We start from the raw sequence: 21,171 nt of genomic DNA, 5'->3' as shown, positions 1-21,171 counted from the left end.
ACCAAACTGATAGTTTGATTTGGTAGAATGCACTTATCTCAGGAACTAAACTGGTCCAATTAGATTATTGTTTGTTATAGATTTTTTAAGAAATAGTTCAAATATATAAAACGGTATTACGAAAAACATGGTTTATTTTCTTAACAATGACTTACACTATATTTACAAACGCCTTATTTAGGTATACACGAAAATAACTTCTTCAACTTACAAGTTTAAATATTCTTGTCATGTAACAAAAGACAAGACTTACTTATTAAATATACAAAGCTTTTCATCACTTTAAAACTTTAAAGACATAATTCCTGATAGTAATAGGAAAAATCCTATTACTTTTAACACTAACTCATTTTATATTTACTTAATCGTCCTTAAGTAGTTGGTCTTCAATATCAAAATCTTCAGCCTTTCGTTTCTTGGGCCTCGGTCGCTTGCCTTGTAACATTTCCATCTTAACCTTTTTGAATTGCTTTTTCTTTTCTTTTACTTGTAATTTCCTCTTGGCTGCCTTTTCGGGATTGTTGACTTTCTCTTGTAAGAGCAGCTGAAATAATAAAATTTTACTCCATTAATATTTTTACTGTTAATTGAATTTAGTCCTAAAAGTGTTTATGAGAAAGTGGATTCGCAATTATTTAAACCTTTTTTCTTGAAGTAACCAATTCCCTAGGGGGGGCGGGATTTTTCTCATGACAGTTTATGGTCTACATTATGTATGTAAAGACTGAATGTATCCCCAGTTAGAATGGTACTGTATTTCACAAAATCTTTAGTGATATTCATATTGAGAGAATAGCAAAGATATCAAATGAAGTGGAATATAACAAAAGAAACCATACGTTTAACGCGCGTTGTACGTATTAGTTAAAATATATAAACATAAACAAAATAACAAACCTTTTTCCTCTCAGCCCTCTTAATATTCAGCTTCATCTGTGCCTCAGCAACCAATTTGCTATACTCTATATCCCCAATCTTTCTTCTTAACTTCTTGCCGAGTCGACCCGCTAATTGCTTGGCGACAGTCGCCGGTGTCGCCGCGTCACCGGTGGAAAGTTCTCGAACAATCGGCGGGAGGATTACATCCACTATTTTATTTACGTCTTCGTTCTCTAAAGAACTTATGACGTGCGTCCACATTGTGAATATTGATGTTCTCTGGAAAGATATAAAGGTAAATCAGATATATACCTCTACTTGCATTCATTAATACTCTAAATAAAGTTGGATTGGACAAGGAAGTGTATCATTTAACTAAAGATGCAGTCAAAAACATAATATTTCAAAAAAACAAACTACTGTAGCAATTTGCAAAAAAAAATATGGCTCCACAAACGTAGTCTTAAAAGTTTTAGGCTGTTTGTAAATTTCTTAAGTCAAACTTTAGTAAGCAGTTGTCGTAGCCGAATACGACAGGGAGGCTATACACAACTTATATTATTTTGTGAATTCGGTCATAGCGTCTTAAATATAAAAGCAGTTAGAAAAAAATACATATCAATGAAAAAAAACAAGTACTCACAATATCCATATTACTGGGCGCTCTAGCGACCTCCACATTGATAGCTCTGCGCAACTTCCACAATATCCAGCGAATGTTCATCCTACTGCCACCTTCCGACTCTTCACCTTCGTTCTGTGACTTCTTGTCTAGCTTGAAACTTGGCATAGAGTGAACTAGTTTCAGGATTATGAAGAGTACTGCTGTCACCTGTAGAGAAAATTAAATTAAGAATAAGACTCTTTCCTTCTAGGTTGGGTAAAAAATATCGTAACCCATTGCAACACCTAAGAACTTTTTTACGAAATGTAGGTAAGTAAAAGTTCTCAGCAAAGTTCATCGTGGTAGTGTAGTTATTATGTAGTCTAACAGTCATCATAAATTGAAAAATAAACAGCTAGGGCAAGATTTCCAAAACCAAATTGACAAAAACTATGTTGGCAAGATGAATGTCATTCTAAAACGGAAAACCCCAGTCGTACATACATCAATTAACACTGACCTCTATATCTTACAGCCATTTGAAATTATACGTCAAAATTAGTTCTGGGGACACTCGCTTAGACGATATTGGCGCTTCAAATGGGCGCAAAAAAATTGCTGTCAAACGTACGGAACAGCCTGTCCAGTGGTAAATATAGAGGTCAGTGTCAATTAAAAATAAATCTGTTTTCAACCTCATTTCAACTACCCTAAGGTTCATAATAAAAACATATAAAAAGCCTTTCTCACCTGTTCAACCATTTCCTTGGAAGCACTAGTAGTATACTGCGCACAAAGATCCAACACTAAACTCCTTAGTACCTCTTCCGTATCATCATAAATAAAACCTCTTTCACTTTCAACCTTTTTCTTCACAATACTATCCAATCCTTCCGCATCGACCACAGATAATAACTGCCCTAATATTTTGGCAGATTTTAACCTTACCCACGCATGTGGATATGCGAGTAATGCTTTACAATGCTGGGCTATATCATCGAAATCGTTCACATACTTTTTGTTAGTCATACTTGACGCGCAATGGAACGTGATTTTTTCGATTAAGTTCAATATTTGTATTAGGCTATGGTCTTTTTCTTTCTGTTTATCTTCATCAGTCTTCTCGTCAGATTGTTCGAGTATTATTTTGACGAATCTTCCCTCAGTAATGTCATTGCTTAGTAGTAGAATTTTGCCGCTAACTAAAGATAGGATTGTATTGAGACGGTTCTTGAATTCGTCTTGTTCTACGTTGACGAAACGAGTGCTTAGTTGGGCTGCTAATTCGAAGTGTACTGGCTGGAAATAAAAAAGAAAACAAGGTTTAATAATCAAAAAATATTTCGGACACAGTCCTTACTATCTTTAAGCGACTTCCCAAAAAAGGGGAGATTCTCAGTTCGGAACTCGTATTTTTTCTTATACTTTTCATTCAGTTAACTACTACAAATCCTTGGACACATGTGAAACAGCAGTAAACAGCCAGTTTAAAACAACAAAAAAATCAACACCCACCTGATTATCCTGGAAGAAAGTCATGACCAGATCGAAGAGTTTATTCCTCTCCTGCAGAGGGAATTTCTTTAACATAGCTTCGATGCAATTGGCTGCTGACGCACGACATTCTGGCGCGCTGTCGTTTAACATACAAGCGCCTAGAGATAGTAGGAGATGGGCACCGTGCTTTGAAAGTTGTACCTGGTTGAGGAAAATAAAGGGTTTGTAATTAAAAAGTGTATTTTTTATCAGACTAAAGTCTTTCAAACAAAAACAATGATCTTGAAAAAAATTATAACAAATATTTTTGAGAACAGTAGTAGCATTGAGTAATAAAAAAATCAATAAGATTCTTAAAGCAAACAAACAACAGGTAATTAAATTACGTGACTCTGGAAATGGAGGGTTTATATGAGAGGTCTTCATCAATACAATTCATACGATACAATTTACAAATAGCTTTTACGTATTAAAAACATTTTTTTAATCTCTGCACATGTGGAAGTTCTGGAAATAAAAGGCTAAAGTAGTAAAGATGATAAAACTTACCACCAAAAGTTTATTAATGATCATCTCTAGGAACTTGAGCGAAGACTCTCTGCCGTGCTGCAACTCATAGTTGAGCTGTGACACGAAGAAATCTATGTACTTCTCCAACCTCTTTCCCGGAGAATAGTGAGTCAGGTAGTTCACGAATATTACACGAGCTTCCTCTCTGAAAAACGTTATATGAAATTTTAAAATCAGCATAATATGTACTTACAAACAATGGTGGACTAAGTATTGAACCCTGAGGTACTCCCCGATTTTATCGAATTGTGTAAAAAAAATATATTACCCTATATTAATTCTTGATATCCGCTTGAAATATGACATTGTATTTACTCAATAACTTTTTTGTGCAATTTATCCATAGACCTATCAAAAAACAATTTGCTTGCCGAATGATCTAGAATAGGCTTACCACACACATAAGCATTATCTTAAGAAGCAAATAAAATACAACTTCTAATTCATAGTATACCTACGGAAATTACATAGAAAAACACTATACTACGTACCGAGATCTTGCAGACTCGCTCAGTATGCAAATCTTAGATACTTTCTCCATCACTTCATGTAATTCATTGGAAACCAGCCTAGCCTCCAATATAGCTTTGAGAAGAGAAAATGAATTTGATTGCTTTTCATCATTCTGACAATCTTCTTCCGCATACAAAAGCAGGGTCTTCAGTTGATCTGCTTCTAATTTATAGTATTTAACGTTTCTGACTAGAACTGTTACTGCCTAAAAATGTGAAAAATATATTTAAGTAATGAAGCCAAATTGAACTACAAATAAATTGGGACTTCTTTTACCATACGCCTTTAAATTACATACTTCAATTGTTATAGAGTTATCGATTTAGAAGGTTTTATAAAAAAATATTTTCAAATAGACTTCATGCCTAAAAATATAATAGAATGTAAAACGAAAATAATCTCACCTTAAAAGCAGTCCGAACTAAATGGAAGTTGTCATTCTGCTTACTAATTTCAAACGTGGCATATTTATGTAAAGTCAGGAATATCGTCTTGACAATATCTTGAACCATTTCTTCTAAAGTCGGCGTGCTAACTCTGATCGTCCACAAAGTTGCTATACACTTCATAGCAACCGTCGTCACTTTTACATGATCACTCTTCAATGCATCTACTAACAAAGGTATTAAAGGATCCACGAAGGCTCGGCAATCCATTCTAGGCACTTTCTCTCTTTTCAGAATAACATAAAGAATATTCAAACTGAATTCAATTAAAACGTGAGCGTTTGCCTTCCCAGAAGTTTTAACATGTTTAGCTTGAGACTCTTTATTACGCTTCGGAGTTTCGGGAATTATGAAACAATCTGGCTTAGCTCTTAGCATTTGCTCTCTTTGCTTTTCCGTTATTTCTCTCTTTGGAGCACCTAATACAAATTCTGGTATGCTTTCTGAGGCAACACCATACAAGAATATGAACAGAGATTCAATGTCTATGAATTTATTAGTGACTAGACCACTTGTTATATGCATTAACGCTTCCTGTACTTTTAAAACTATTTTCTTTGAATGGTGTTTTTGCAGGACTTCTTTGAATGGTAAAATTAGGTTGATAAGGCACTGTTCCGTTATATTTTGGGACACTATCATAAGTGTTACGTAGCTTTTCTTACTGGGCTTCGCTTCTGGCGTCTTATAGTGTAGTTTATCAACTTCTTTCTCTTCAGATAGTGCTCCAAAAAGATCGTTGGTGCAAACATCGAGTATATAATGAAGATTGTCGTTCAGATCTCCAGGTTTAAAGTCTGTTTTTAAAGCATCGAGAACTGTGTGTATTGTGGCAACTAAGACATGTACTTGAAAACCTCTTGTCAGTAATAAAGTTAAGTGTTCTAAAAGAACTCCTAAGTATGATGTTCCGACTGTAAGCATTATCTTCTTGACAATATCCCTGGCTGTTATTCTCACTTGTTTCAGAGGCGACTTTAGGAATGAGCACAATTTGATGATAATTCTAAAAGTAAAAAAAAAAAGTGTAGCTTTTCTGAGATTCTCATACTAAGAAGAAGTAACGCTAATATGAAAGTATATAATAATATAGCATTTTACTAAATAGCGTTTTCAAACAAACTTACCCAGGAAGCTGATGCTTGAGCAGATCACCAGGCAACCTCTGCAATAACTTGACCAAGGCCAAAGCTATCGGTACTCGAAGCATGTCCTCCTCTTGACGATCAAAACCTGTCTTACGACGATTCACCTTGTGAGACTCTTCGTGTTCCGTCATTTTGCCGATGGCACTATAAAAAGCAGAAATATGATTTCATTATATTAGAATTTCAAGTTGTGTAATATTCAATACTTTAATCTATTTTGGAGAATTGCATTGTATACTTGACTTGACTTGCCCAAAATGGACAAAACAAAAAGCGAGCAACTCCGGTCATAGCAGCGGACTTCAAACTTAAAATCATTTGACTTCATAAATAAAATACAACTTACCGATTCAGCTGTGGCAATAAACCAGCTGTCAAAGATTTTATAATTCTTTTAGCTACTGAAGGCGATACGTTAGTTATCCTCTCAAATGCAGGAACATTATTAACTTCTTTACTCGCCTCTTCCTCAACGACTTCGTCATCTGCCGCCTTTAGTTCACTTTCTTCATCTAAATCTATATTCTCTTTATTTTCTGCTTCATTTTCATTATCAACATCATCATTAACCTCTTTTGCATTTTCAACATTTTCCTTATTTTCTGAACTCACTTTAGGCATTTTGAACTTATGTACATTTGCGGTTAAAGCTTTTGGTATTTCAATATTTTTCACTTTCGAGAAATCGAAGTGGAAAGCGTCAATAATTCCTACCAAAATACGAGTCAACTGCTTTTGATGTTCTGAAGAATTTCTCATTTTATTTAGGTAAAGTTTTAGAATCACTTCGTAGTGGTACCAAGGTAGCAACCTACAACATGTTGAAACGACTTCAATACAAGCATCTATTAAAGTGTTCTTATCCGTATACTTATCATCACAAATATACGTTGACGCTAATGGTAAAATGAAGTTTGTCAGTGTCCTAGGAGTGGGACATTTCGTCATCTTTTTGGCTACTTTACAGAATTTCAACAGTGCCCTCACTCGTCTGTGCATCTGAAGATGGCACATATTATCGAAGAAATCTACTTCTCTATCTTCTTTGTTAATGAAATGAGCTAAATCAGAGATTACTACGTCAGCATCGGGGCATTCTCTTGCCAACTCCCCAAGTAAATTGATGCATTCATTCCTCAATATTTCATTCTTAGTATCTCTTATACCAGTGGAAATTAACGACAGGACCGTATCCCTAACTAAAAATTGCCCGTCAGTTGTTGATCTATACTTCATCAAAAGCTTTGGTAGAATCCGTTTCAAACATAAACCAGCACTATCACGCAAACCAATATCTTTCTCCGTACGAATGAAGTAGAAGCAATTGTTAACAATTAGAATTGCAAGATCTATATCAATTTCATCCTTTTCTAGTAACTGATATATCTGTTTGTATGCGTCTATTCTTCTGTCAAAATCAGGCTGTTCTATCCATCTCTTGTTGAATGCATTCATTTCTGCAATTGTGTTAGCCATTCTGGTAAGTGCATCTTTATTATTAGGAGCACTTTCAGCAATTGAGGAAAGTAGTTTTAGTAATAATTTTCTAACATCTATAGGACCAACTTTGTTGAACAAAACTGCTATATTCTTTATATAAACTTGAGGATTTGAGCTGTGTCCAAGTAAATTGATGATCGTGTTCACGGCATGTTCCATATTTTCTTCCGCCATATTCATGCATACTTTCTTTACAAGTATTGGTAATAGTAAATTCAGGAGTTCATCACAAAGCTCCGGTGACGCAACCAACTCTGTAATTCTTGAAAGTATAAGCAAATCTCTTTTGTTTACCGTGTTGGATTTCGCAGAGTTAGCCATTCGCCTTTTCATAACTTCTAATATACTGGGTATGTGAGGTATTAGAATTTTACTACCAAAATTGATATTGGTTACATTTTCAGGAGCATCTACTGGTAAGACATTGAAAGATTCTATTCTAGGAATCTCTTTGTCTTCTTCATCTTCAGTGAGAGTTATTAACTTTTCTATCATATCTAGAATCATGTTAACAACACCAGGTGTGGTTTTAGGAGCAAGTAGAAGTTTGAAAATAGCTGGGAATGGACTTACCGCATCCTTTTCTGAGCTCGTGATGAGTAAAATGTAGTATCGAGGATTCTGACACCAAGCGTTTAGAAGCCTTAATAATGCTGTTGGGCTATGAATACCTTCAATATGTAATTTAGGCAGCAATGGCCATATCAGGGTCTCGTACATAACGTACAACTCGTCTTTATTCCAAGGATATTTCGTAAACTGTTCAAACAGTTTCCTTGTTGTACCTAACGCGAGTGTACGAAGGTTTTTCATCACTTTCACATAACCTACATGTACTTTATCTCCTTGGGTTAAGACAACTGCTACAGTAGAGCATATGGCAAAATATATGTTGAAAAGTTGAGACAGTAACTCATCATTCATATACCCTCCAAAATATTCACGAACAACTTCAAACAAATTCAAAATACTGTGGAGTTTTCCAGGACTAGTCACAGACTTCAAATCTATATCGGAGGATATTTTTTCAAATATTTCACGAGGTTTCATATCCAAATATTGTTTGTAGAACGAGAATGCCATTTCAATGAACATTTTTAATTCGTTTTCATTGCAACCAGCTAAGTACCGCATTATAAGCGACCTTCTTGTCTGTCCACCTCCTTTCTTCTCTGCAGCTAATTTTGACGTCATTTTACCATAGAGTATCCTTAGTATTATAGGAACTACATGCTCCCTATCCTCAGGTTGAATACTCTTTGCATCTTCAGTAATTTTGAACAAAGTCAGTTCATCTTTGAACTTTTTCTCATCAACCAAATTGCACAAATTAGTCTTGTATTGAGTAACATTCTTGTTTTTGTAGTTCAGAACGCAATCTAAGGCATATTTCTGAAGACCTGGATTTTTGTGTTTGAGAAATTCCATGTAAAGTTCCCAGAACACTGGTTCTTTGTGTAAAGCTCTTGGATTCTTAAACTGAGATAGAACCTGCATTATGTTGATCAGAGTTTTGAACACTATCTTCCCTGAAACGGTTTCTTTCGCATCATCAATTTCTTCAATTATATCCTCTATATTATCTGTATTTTCCTCTGGTTTCTCTTCATCGACTTCCATCTTATTATTGTCTCTTATCTCCATATCAATTTTTAGAGCATTCATGTTATCATTCCTTCTGTATTCTTCGTCGATGAAATTCAAGAACAATACTACGACATCACGATTCCTTGCCTCACAAACTTGAATACAATTCATCATCACTTTCAAAATTAAATTTCTATAGTTATACAAATCAGGTCTTTCAGATATACTATTGTAATCAGAGTACAATTTTTGTAGGATATCGACATTCGTATCTATTTCATCATCAAACTGAAACTGCTTAAGATTCTTCTTAGCATTTAAGAACGAAGATTCAAGGGCGTTATGAAATGTTGGCCAGAAGTCGTCAACATTTAGAGCATTACCATATCCTGCTATGAATTCAGTTACAGGTTCCCAGAGTAACTTGAAGTTTACGTATAAAACACCTAACATGTAGTTCAGAGCAAAAAGATGGAAATCAGTGTCTTTAGCTAAGGCATACTGACTCGTATTGAAAGTCATTTTTTGCAACATGTTTAACTGAGCTCTGTACTCCTGAATAGATGGCGTTATGGACTCGACTGAGTAACATCTGCTGAAGATTGAGAACTTTTCGACGGTACCGCCCACTTCAACTGTTTTGTTTAATTCCTCTACATTCTCGAATAACTTGTATATGTGGGTGGTTAGAAGACGTACCTGAAATAATAAAATATTACATTATTTATAGTGACTTAATGTTGATATTTCTTTTCTTTCCTTCTCATATTATTTTTGTTAGTAATGAATTTCAGAACACTTACCACATGAAAAGGCGAAGATACATTTGTCTTCAAATAAGAGTCAACCAGTGACAAATATGGATATGTCAATCCATTCTCATGTTCATAAGCCGTTAAATAAAGATCAATGATGTGCAAAGAACACAAATAATTAGGGTCTGCTGCACAAGGCAGGATTACTGGCAGCAAAACATCAATATCACATATTTCTTTCAGTTTCTTACAACTCGAAATATGGATGGCACTTTCAAGTGCAACAGACAATATAAATAATACTTTTCTAGCACATTTTGATAATGCTGTAGTGTCACAATGGAACTTATTCTCTTTGGGTTGATTCTCCAGGTTGTAACCCTTCAGTATATCAAGGAGTTTTGATATCAGGGTACCCAACTTTTTTATACAATAGTCCACATCAACTTTCTCTATGTGGGGCAAGCAGAATAGAACATTCGTAAGCTTGACAGGTTCCTCAACATATTTTTCAATGTCCTCTGACAAAACTTGCTCAAAATGTTCCATGAATTTTGGTAGATTATTCCCGAAATCCAAAGGATATTTAACCCACTCAAATAATTTTATACCATTCATTGAAAGTGGTGATTTCTTCAAGCATATTTTAGTCAATGTCCCCAAAGCTTCAGTATCAAAATTAGACTGAATTACAAACTTGATGAAAGGAGGCAATATGTGCATATCAAATTGTGAGTACTCAATAACATTTTGCACAAAGTTTATGAGTATATTAGGGAATGGTAAAGGCAGGAGAACTTTGACAATAATTCCTGCATGCTCTTGAGATAATGACACATTTGGGGACAGGAGTAACACAGCCCCAATCTGTGAACAGACTTCTAAAACACTCTCTGAAGACTGCTCACAGATTACTTTTATTAATAAGAGGACAAATTGCGGAGGGTTTGTTAAGTATTTGCCTCTCTGGTGCTCTATAACTTGGCCGGCAAGTCTCAGAATGTATTCTAGTGCCTTGCTTTCTTCATCATCCTCTTTCAATATTTCCTCAGTGAATTTATTGACACTTGTCCAAAAAATACCATACTCTTTGTGTGAAATACTCTGCAAACTGTCTTCTATGGTTTGAGTCAGAACTTTGAACAGTATTTCCTGGTGTTCTTTATTTTCTTTAAGGTACTGAAGAAGGAGGGGCAGGAAAGTTTCTATGCAGCTATGGAATTTTCCAGTAACACCTCTTAGTATTTCAAATATGAGATGGCCACAACCTGTGATCGCCTGAAAAGAAAAACACATAAATGAAAACTCTTACTTTTCAGTATTTGTTGGCAAAAAAATATGTATTTTAAGATACTTACATCATCATTACTCTGCAAATAATTTAGTATAAGACTGACAAACTTCTTTTTATCCCTGATATCTCTGGCAACAAAAGCAAAGCTTTCTGCCGCAAAATTATTTATGTACTGTGGTTGAGATTCACTCAGTAATGGAATGATCCTCTTTAGTACAACTGCAACATCTTTCTTCAGGTATGGTTTTAGTACTTTAAATAAAAATGCTAGACAGACTAGGGTCCATTCTAGTCTTTCAGCATCCTTGGTATTTAGCAGTTTTATGAGAACATCTAGGAATCTTGGAAAGTATGGGTAAAAATCTTCTCTTAGGTCCTTTGCCACCGATACAAGAATTCTGAAAGGAACAAGATAGTATTAAATGATCCAATATGAATAAATTTGCTTGTGATAGATGAATTGAACTACTTTTAGAAGTCTGTGTTACATTATAATTTTATAGTTCTACTTACTCAAGCAACGGCTGTAAGCACAGCTGGTCTTCTAAATTCAAATATCTCTCCAATATCTCAACTACTTCCTCTTTCTTGTGAACCAGTTGTGGCACTGTTATGATACCAAAGACTTCTTTGCGGAACTTTTTAAAGTTCTCAGTCAAGTTGAGCACATGCCATTTTTGTAGGGCCACAAAGAAATGAGTTTCGTTCTCTTCAGGCTGCTGTGCGTATGCATGCTCAATGTGATACAATGCTGCATGGCGGATATCAATAGCATTGATTCTCTCCGCAAAAGGTACAAACTGTAAATAATATTTTTATGTAAATACTGGCAATGCGATTTGATCCCACAATACTGAAGTACGAGTTATTATCTAAACATAATTTAAATCTTGCACCAAAAAATGTGAACAAATGAGCATTACACTCGATAAATACGAGTTTTAAGATCTAAAAACACGCACTTAACCTAAAACACCTGTAAAGTTTACAGTAATAAATCCCTAGGACTTACCCGGAAAGTGTTAGTAGACTTGTGTTTAACAGGTTTACTCTTCATCGTGAATAGATTCGTCTAATGTTTTACTAAGTCATTTAGAATTGCAGAAAACTTTTGTAAATAAATCCACATGCCGACACAAATGCACATCACACATGACACTATGACAGTGACAGTATCGGCACTGACAAACGACAGCTAAAGCAAAAAACACAGACTATAAAAAGTATAAAGTATATGGATAGTCTTATAATTTAAAACTAAAGAAAACCGAATATTGCAGCTCTAATCGTCCAATAAGTATCAAATGTAATGCATAATACTAAATTGCTTTACTTATCTAATTAATATAGTTGTTAAATTATTGTAATCTCATTCATTCAAGAAATGCCTCAGTGCCTGTAGTGCCAAAAAATCATCACAACCTCAAACTTTTCCTATTCTAGAAATAGCTGTCAAAACACCAGCTGACTGATAAGGTATTTTCGGTATTTTGTTTTTCAAGCTTGTTATCAATTTTACTAAAATATCAAAAAAATAGAAAAGATATCTGAAATATTGTTCTATAAATATCGGACACGTTTTAATTAATGCAATGTTGGCCAGATTTGTAAATTCTTTGCCGTTAGGCATATCGCAGCAACTAACGAGGCTGTATTTCCAAGGTATTATGAAAATTACATTTTATTTCGTACGTATCTTGACAACCGATTGTTGATGATAATTTTGCCTGTCTTTTTGTTATATGCCATGCGCTTACTGCTCAAAATAAAAAGAATAAGGCTGTCGTTAGAAACGTTATGAAAGTCGTTTATTTATTCAAACTATTGATTAGTATTACATCTTGGAATATTGCAGCTACAAGGATGTATAAATTAAATAGATTGAATCGGACCAAAAAACGTACTTTATTAATCTTTCTAGTATAAAAGTAGCATAGTCATTCATTAATTAAACATAAGCTGTTATCTTTTTTATTAACCTTGAAGTGAAACTATAGTTGCTGTTACAATAAGTAATTCATTATTTACAGTCGCCTACTGTAAGTAGTCTAGTAAGTATTAGATAGTCAGGTCCAATCTGTTATTGTTACATACATCATTTAGACATCACTTACTAGCATTTCAGCACAAGAGTACACAGTACATATTTATGAACTCGGAAAATATGGTAATAAAATACTTTATTTTCAGTGCTCATAAGGAACCAGCGCGAAGCACACAGCAGTCAAGAGCACCATCAACTCGGAAACATGGACATTAAGATACTACCCGCACTACAGGACAACTACATGTACCTCGTAGTTGACCGAGCTACCAAGGAGGCTGCTGTTGTAGATCCAGTGGAGCCAAAAAGTGTGTTACAAGCTGTCAAAGAACATGGTGCAAAACTGACAACAGTTCTGACTACCCATCATCACTGGTAAGCCATAAATTTTTGGAATTACTGCAAATAACCTGTGTGATTGTAATAAATTAAGGGTGTACTTGTATCATTTATTATATTTGCAGTTTCAGTCTGATATAAATTACTATCTTTCGAGATAAGACTCTAATTGTGCAATATTACGTTTGTTGCCCGTGGTACTACCAATAGTACTACTGATTTCACTGTTTGTTTTGTCCTTAGATTTATTTGTTTGTATTTGTGTGTGATTGTTTTCTGCATCATTTGTGTGTAAAATAAATGGTTTTTCTTTCTTTCTTTCTTCTTTCTTTACTACTGGAAGAAAAATTAACAACAGATGCAATATTATATATTTACAAACTATAATGTAAATTTAGGTGTCTCTGTATTAGTTGACACACGTTTCTATCTTACAGGGATCATGCTGGCGGAAATGAAGAGCTTGCCAAACAAGTACCGGATCTCCAGATATATGGCGGTGATGAACGCATTGGAGCTCTGACAAAGAAAGTGCAACATAACACTATGTTTAGTGTTGGTAATTTGCTGGTACAATGCCTGTTCACTCCTTGCCATACAACAGGGCATATGTGTTATTACGTAACTGCTCCTGACGATGCATCAGAATCTGTTGTGTTTACAGGTAAAACGCTGACTTTTATTTCTTCACAAGTATCTACAGATATAGCTAATCTTCTAATTGTATATATATACAATGCTGATTACATGATTACAATCTTCCAGGTGACACTTTATTCCTCGCTGGTTGCGGCAGGTTCTTTGAAGGCAATGCAGAACAGATGTACAATGCCATGTCGATCCTAGGCAGCTTACCAGAGCAGACCAAGGTCTACTGTGGCCATGAGTACACTCTGCAGAATCTTAAGTTTGCTGCACATGTTGAACCAAACAATATTGAGGTTCTTAATAAAATTACTTGGTCAAAGGAAAGGCGAGAAGAGGGAAAACCTACGGTATGTTTTTATTGAACTATTTACCTAAAATAGGAAATTACATAGTGCAAGTAAATTTAAATAATTTCCATTGCTCAATTTTTACAGGTGCCATCAACAATCGGAGAGGAAAAGAAGTACAACCCATTCATGAGGGTGTTTGAACCGACTGTGATGAACCATGCACAGTCACGATCAGCTATTGAGACCATGAAGAATATTCGATTGGAGAAAGATTCTTTCCATTAAAATAATATATCCAGTGTTACTTGCCTTCATATGAATGTGCATTTGTCAACCTAATTCTGTCGCCTTGGTTGTATGTAGTAAAATCCGAATTATTAGCCAGCATTAGTTAAAAATGCATTTAGTGTGTCTACTTCAACCTTGGTGGTACTTATGGTCTTAAATTTATCTAATGTGATTTGCATAGCAAAAATTACTGTATATATTTACATCTATTTAGTAGTTTATGCACAACAATTTTTTTTATAATAATATTTTCCTTAAATATAGGCTAGGCAGTAGTTGGTGTTCTATGTCAAAAGAAATATTATATTGGTCATAAGAAAACTGTGGTGTTAATAAATAAATCCTGACCTGGCCAACCAATTTACTTGTTTCTTTACACAAATTAACAGTTTTAGATTATTATCAAGCATATTTTTTTACCAGAAATGGTTTAGGACAATCGTCGTACCTATTCAAGGACTTACAGTTACAGCCTTTTTATCGTCCCACTGCTGGGCACATTACTCCTATCCCACGGAGAAGGTTTGAGCATTAATCACCACGCTTGCTCAATGCGGATTGGTGATTTCGGACTTTATAGTCCAGGTTTCCTCAAGCTGTTCTTCACCTTTTTATCAGCCATTGGTGTCTAAGATATACTTAGAAAGGACATACAAACTTAGAAAAGTTGCATTGGTACTTGCCTGACCTGGAATCGAACTCACACACTCATACTTGAGAGGTTGATTCTTTACCCACTAGGCCACCACAACATTTTTTCAATAATATTCAAGGACTTAAATGACAGTTATTTCTGTTGGGACAGCAGGGAAATTCAAACAAGTTTTCCTTACAAAATACTGTTTAATAGTTAACCTAACCTTAAAGCTGATGATCACAAGAAAATTAAGTGCTATTATTGGCCGGTGTTGGTGAATGTCATTGCTCCTTCTTTATGTAGGCGGACATTTGTTCAGCATACTTTTCCTTAGATCTCTCAAACATTGCCACATATACCTGGAAAAATACAATCTTTTATAATGTGCTAGTGGTCCAGTACATTGCAAATGTGCATGTAAATAAATGAAAACCAGCTTTACTGATTTTGTGCAAACTTCACATAAACCATCTACTAAATTGTACAAGCAAAGCCTAAACATTTGGTTTGGATAGGTGTTCTTATGTTATAAAATAACAATGAAAAGTGCTAATAATTTTTACATTATAAATTGATCATTCACTACCATCATCATCATCCTCCGAGCCTTTTCCCAATCATGTTGGGGTCGGCTTCCAGTCTAACCGGATTCAGCTGAGTACCAGTGCTTTACAAGAAGCGACTGCCTATCTGACCTCCTCAACCCAGTTTCCCGGGCAACCTGGTACCCCTTGGTTAGACTGGTGTCAGACTTACTGGCTTCTGACTACCCGTAACGACTGCCAAGGATGTTTAATGACAGCCGGGACCTACAGTTTAACGTGCCATCCGAAACACAGTCAATGGTGTCTAAGATATACTTAGAAAGTACATACAAACTTAGAAAAGTTGCATTGGTACTTGCCTGACCTGGGATCGAACCCGCGCCCTCATACTTGAGAGGTTGGTCTTTTACCCACTAGGCCACCACGACTTTTTGATCATTCACTACCATTGATATGATATGATTATTGATATGATTTGTTTGCATTTGATGCTATTCTTTGGGAAATTAATTAGCAATGTTATATTCCTTTCTAAATTCCACTGTCTTTAGCACTGTCATATAAAGAATCTTACCCTTTTTTCTTCATTATTGAGTGCTCTCCATCGTGACGCCAGTTGCCTCGTGACTTCTTGCTTCGAAGGTTCAGATCCCAACTCAGAGTTAGCTTCAGCTTCAGCAACAACTAAAGGCCGCTGTTCTTGGCAAAATTGGAAGAATGCATTGCATGGCTTCTTGGGAGCATTTGGATCTCTTTCAGGCTAGAAAATAATAGAGTTTTATGAGTTCCTAACATATGGATTATAAAGTCAGGCAGTCTAGGTAAATGTCTGGTACCTCTGTATGTAGATAATGCAATTATTTTACCTTGTCTGCTTTGCTTTTTCTTTTAGGTCCAGGTTTCTTAGCAGCCCCAGCATTCTGTTTATCTGTTTGTTTGGACACAGCTTGAGTTTTCCCCCCAGCTCTAGGCGGTCGCACTATCACCTCAGGTTTAGTTTCCACCTCCAAACATACAGTTCTGAACTGATCGCCATGCCTATCCAATCGCTCCACCAACAATTTAATGTCCTTCCGGTAGCGCTTGGTTATTTTCTTCGCTTCATGTATTCTGCAACATTATTCTGTTAGCCCACGCACGAACAAACAACGTTTATCAACAGAAATAAAGCTCAAAACACAAACCTAGTAATAATTCTTTCGTTATCCTGTTGTAAGATTTCACATCGCTCCAACAACAACTGGTATTTTCGCCTATAAATCTCCTCTTCGGATGGTAAACTAACCATATCATCTGAGTCGTCAGAAATATTCGAGTTAATCTGTTGGACTGTCATTTTAATTTATTTCACAGCTTCAAAGTTCAACGCGATCAAATTTCTTTTTATTTAGCTGTCGGCTGTCAAAACTGGTTCATCACAAATCATGTTGGCAGCCTTGTGCAACTTGTTTTGTCCATGGCACACGAACCATAAACAAACTTACCACTATCTTGTTCTGTCTCACTGACTGCTTGTCATGTTATCTCTTTCCTTCATGCTAAAACTATTTAACAAATTTCCGTTGTAGTTCTGGAACGCGGAAAATTCCGATACATGATGAAGCTGAAGACTAAACTGAATTTTTAGAAAACATAAAATAAGTATAGAGTTAAAAAAATATTTTCGTGTAAATATTGCTTACGAAATTTTATCAACTTAAAGTTCACGTTTATGGTTATAAAACTAACTTTCCTAAGAATACCAACATTCAGAACTTTCAGGAAAAACCGGAAATACGCTAGTGGGATTAGGGGTGGTAAATTACCTTCGCGCGAAATGCGATTTTCCGACTGAGACTGACTCCGTCTCCGTGTCGAATCGACAGCGATTGCGCGCATCGTGATTCGAGCAGGCTGCAAAGAAAATTACATCGATCGTTCATAAACACTGCTTGTTCAGCGTGAACTCAGCAGTGTTATGCATATCAATTAACCTGAAAACATGAAGATTTTAGTTTTTTAACTATAAAATTTTAGTTCTTTCAATAGAAAGATTCTAGTAAAATGTTAAGTACAGTGAATTTAGTTTATTGACGAAAGTAGAAAGAAAGCTCTACAAATGAATCCGAAGAATCGCAATGAGATGGATATCAGTGATATCAAAGAGGACGATGTTTATTTGTTTTATATTATTCTTTCTCTTATATTTATTCTATTCATTGAATTCTTGTTTAGTTGACGAAAACAAGGTGAGTGATGCGCACTATTTAAAAATGTATTAAAATAGGATTCAGCTAATTAAATATTAATTTGGTGGCCCAGTGGTCGTCATGTGATCGTCATTCGGCCAAAATTATAAATAAGTTTTTGAATTCAATATTTTTGGTTTAATTAACTTTGTAGACCTTCCACGTGGTCAAACCGGTACCACAGTACAAAATATGCCCCGGTTCGTTTAAATTATTTATTTAACCAGGGTGCCGGTTTAAATTAATTATTTGATGGAAGTTTGTTATAAACTTATAACATTTTATTTCATGTATTTTTTCAGTTTACAATAAAATACTTACAACTAAAGCAGCAAATATCAAAGTACAGGGCTGCAAGCATCCGTTTCGCTTCGTTATTTGGGTTCAGTGTAGACGAGAATTACAAATACAGGCGACTGAAGCAAAACCAAGTGCCGGTCAAGAGATTACCCGACGCACTTATTATAGGTGTTAAGAAATGTGGGACGAGGGCACTGCTTGAGTTTTTGAGGTGAGCGTTTGCTTCATACGGATGCATTCATGCGGAGAAGCTACATAGGCAGCAGCTACATAGAAATTATGAAAAAAAACAAGAAATTATTTTTGATTTTAATTGCCTGCTTTTATACGTGGTAATTGTTTATAAGATTCGTTAAGTCAACTGCAAAAAATAACATGTTTTTGAAATTTAAATATTTTAGAAATACCGTGGTGTATTTTGAAATGCCACAACTTTTATCAATTTACATGGGTTACACATTTAAGTGGATGATAATTAATTTACTTACGCAGCTTACATCTATCTATTAACCTTGTTGCACTGCTGTAATACAGATTACATCCAGATGTCAGGGCAGCGGGGTCAGAGGTGCACTTCTTTGATAAATTCTATCACAAAGGCTTCGAATGGTACAGGTAAAGAACATTACCTACATTTCGCAAGGTCCGTCCAATTCCAGAGTAATCAAGATCATCCCTTTGTCCATGTTTTTCAGGGATAAAATGCCACCAACACTTGAAGGTCAGATTACGATGGAAAAGACCCCTTCATACTGGGTGACGAGGTCAGCTCCAAGACGTGTGTACGCCATGAACCCCAGCGTCAAATTGTTAGCAGTAGTGCGGGATCCAGTAACGAGGGCCATCAGTGATTATACGCAGTCAGCTAGGTAACCTCCAAATCTTTGACTCTAAACTGCTTCAACAATTACATTATTGATTCTGAAGAAATACAGCAAAATATTTTCCTTTTTTTCATATTTTTACACGAATGGTACTCAAAACTCTCCCAAAAGTGTTAAGACCTATAAACGTCCCTCCAAGCATTCTTCCTGTATCTATTTTAAAGTTGGCATCAAAATGATATTCTTCTATTTCCCAGTAAAAGACCAGCACTCCCTCGCTTCAAAGACCTGGCCTTAGTGAACAGCTCAGCCGGCTGGGGCGGAGCGCCCTCCGTAGTGGATGCATCCTGGCCGCCCGTCAGACTGGGCGTATATGCGAGACCTTTGAGACGCTGGCTACGAAGGTTTCCCAGGCCGAAGTTATTGTTCATCAGTGGGGAAAGGCTCGTTGCTGATCCTGCTGCTGAGATGGCTAGAGTGCAGGTAAAACAATTCTAAATGGCAATATACCAGTAAAAACTCTCCAATTAGACACTTTTATGTTTTCTACATTGAAACCAGACTGGATCAAGATAGACATATGAGCGGAATATAACCCTTAAAAACTGACATTGGGTAGCACTTTAATTGTCCTAGAATTGAGAGGGTTCCTACAAGGCCATATACTAGTTTTACCTACCTAATATATAGTCTTGGGGGTTTTGTCAATTCTACTAAAAATTTAAATTTTCCTTACAGGAATTCCTCGGCTTGAAGCGGGTGATAACAGAAAAGCATTTTTATTTCAATTCCACAAAGGGCTTTCCTTGTCTTCTCAAATCTGAGAGCCGTTCCACTCCACATTGCCTCGGCAAGACGAAAGGCAGAAGCCATCCTCATATAGACGCGAAAACTTTAGAAAGACTGAGAGATTTCTACAGGCCGTTCAACGAAAGGTTTTACCAGTTGGCCGGAATGAACTTCGGATGGCCTTAAAATGTTGTGATTTTGAATTTTTTGGATTGATGAAGAACGGTACTTAACTACATAATATTTTGTATATACCTACCTATTAATGTGCGAATAGTCAAATAATGTGGCTCTTATAGCAGGTTTCTGAGCATTCTTATTAATCATTTATCTGATCATGTTTACGGGAAAACGTATACATAATACCACCAACAAGGTTACTCAGACCAACCATTTATCTGTTGATATCAATGATATTTGAATTTGCGAATCGACGAAGTGTTTGGGCATTCAACCTTTTTCTGTCCACAAAAAGGTGAATAAAAGCACACTGTGTAAATACGATATATATATGTCACCGTAAGATTACAAACATCGTTAGATTACAATCTATCTCGAGAGATTGTAAACTGTCGAATTATTGTAAACCGTAACATCTGATTGCAATTTAACGCATTATTTTTCGCTATATTATAATCTATCGATGAGAAATTGTCAAATTGTCAACTGTCCGAAAGCTCTCCCTGATTGGTCAGTCTTTTTGTAAGATCGAGAGCGATGTAGAGCGGTCAAATTGTCAACTGGCGTAGAACGGAATGCATCTTGCGCGCTGATTGGTAGAACGTCAAAAAAGACAATGTTCTTTGCTACTCCCGGTGTCACAGCTCTTTGACGTGCAAAAATAAGTGACGGTTTAATTTTTTATAAAATCAAAAATTGTACTTAATTTTTAAGACTCAAATTACACACAATTAAAAATTGTATTAAAAATTGAAGTTAGTGACGAAAACGAATCGCTGCAAAACCGACTCCACGTAGTCTTGTCTGCCCTACCCCTAGAGTGCAATTCAAAACCGCGTAGGCGCGGAGGGGCGAGGCGGCCTGCGAGCTGAGGCGCAGGTAGTTTCAGCGCTCGCCGCCGCGGCTGAGGCTGGCCGGCGGAGCCGGCCAGCAAGCCGAAGCTGCGGTGGTGAGCGTGAAAACCATCTGCGACGATAAGCTCGCATGGGACCGCCGGAGCCCCGCAGCGCCGGAGCCGTGACAGAAGTTATGCTTGCTGCATGTTGCATGCTTACTTCCATGCTGGGTCAATTAATATGGGATGTGTTATATTTTAAACAAAAAACTCAGTAGGTACGAGTAAAAAAATTAGAAGGTAAATAAATATTTTTATGATGTCATTTAATAGTATTTAAGAAGTTTACTGTTAGAATGCATGCTACAAATTTAGATGCAAAAAAATAACCACCATGCTGAGTTGTATTTAGAGTGGAAGATAACTCGTGG

General features: G+C 35.9%; 4 protein-coding genes across 5 annotated transcripts; 2 read left to right on the top strand and 2 right to left on the bottom strand.

The window, feature by feature from the left end:
* Positions 1 to 116: 116 nt before the first annotated feature.
* On the bottom strand, positions 117 to 11,958 carry LOC124633390 (small subunit processome component 20 homolog). The gene is made up of 14 exons (XM_047168585.1): positions 11,806 to 11,958; positions 11,307 to 11,593; positions 10,858 to 11,191; positions 9,548 to 10,777; positions 6,004 to 9,443; positions 5,637 to 5,801; positions 4,468 to 5,515; positions 4,042 to 4,268; positions 3,530 to 3,695; positions 2,999 to 3,181; positions 2,234 to 2,782; positions 1,523 to 1,711; positions 898 to 1,158; positions 117 to 544 (listed from the first exon to the last, which is right to left on the bottom strand). Exons 1-14 carry the CDS (start codon positions 11,848 to 11,850, stop codon positions 362 to 364), a joined length of 8,307 nt encoding a protein of 2,768 aa, XP_047024541.1. The 5' UTR covers positions 11,851 to 11,958; the 3' UTR covers positions 117 to 361.
* A 235-nt stretch (positions 11,959 to 12,193) lies between these two features.
* LOC124633426 (hydroxyacylglutathione hydrolase, mitochondrial) lies at positions 12,194 to 14,762 on the top strand. Of its 2 annotated transcripts, none has more exons than XM_047168641.1 (5): positions 12,194 to 12,269; positions 12,984 to 13,212; positions 13,614 to 13,840; positions 13,942 to 14,171; positions 14,259 to 14,762. In XM_047168641.1, the coding sequence occupies exons 2-5, from the start codon at positions 13,043 to 13,045 to the stop codon at positions 14,397 to 14,399; spliced, it is 768 nt and encodes a 255-aa protein (XP_047024597.1). In that variant the 5' UTR covers positions 12,194 to 12,269; positions 12,984 to 13,042; the 3' UTR covers positions 14,400 to 14,762. The 2 variants fall into 2 exon arrangements, with proteins under 2 accessions (XP_047024597.1, XP_047024596.1); XM_047168640.1 differs by having other exon boundaries at positions 12,269 to 12,455.
* A 463-nt stretch (positions 14,763 to 15,225) lies between these two features.
* On the bottom strand, positions 15,226 to 17,014 carry LOC124633052 (HMG1/2-like protein). Its single transcript, XM_047168146.1, has 4 exons — positions 16,769 to 17,014; positions 16,451 to 16,694; positions 16,159 to 16,344; positions 15,226 to 15,398 (listed from the first exon to the last, which is right to left on the bottom strand). The coding sequence occupies exons 1-4, from the start codon at positions 16,918 to 16,920 to the stop codon at positions 15,321 to 15,323; spliced, it is 660 nt and encodes a 219-aa protein (XP_047024102.1). The 5' UTR covers positions 16,921 to 17,014; the 3' UTR covers positions 15,226 to 15,320.
* A 418-nt stretch (positions 17,015 to 17,432) lies between these two features.
* On the top strand, positions 17,433 to 20,232 carry LOC124633050 (heparan sulfate glucosamine 3-O-sulfotransferase 3A1). The gene is made up of 6 exons (XM_047168145.1): positions 17,433 to 17,812; positions 18,115 to 18,323; positions 18,647 to 18,727; positions 18,808 to 18,981; positions 19,194 to 19,419; positions 19,675 to 20,232. The coding sequence occupies exons 1-6, from the start codon at positions 17,702 to 17,704 to the stop codon at positions 19,909 to 19,911; spliced, it is 1,038 nt and encodes a 345-aa protein (XP_047024101.1). The 5' UTR covers positions 17,433 to 17,701; the 3' UTR covers positions 19,912 to 20,232.
* Positions 20,233 to 21,171: the final 939 nt, after the last annotated feature.

Source organism: Helicoverpa zea, chromosome 9 (genome assembly GCF_022581195.2).
Source record: "Helicoverpa zea isolate HzStark_Cry1AcR chromosome 9, ilHelZeax1.1, whole genome shotgun sequence".
Taxonomy (NCBI): Eukaryota; Metazoa; Arthropoda; class Insecta; order Lepidoptera; family Noctuidae; genus Helicoverpa; species Helicoverpa zea.
Note: the sequence above shows the minus strand (reverse complement) of the source record. Positions and strands in the feature narration are given on the sequence as shown.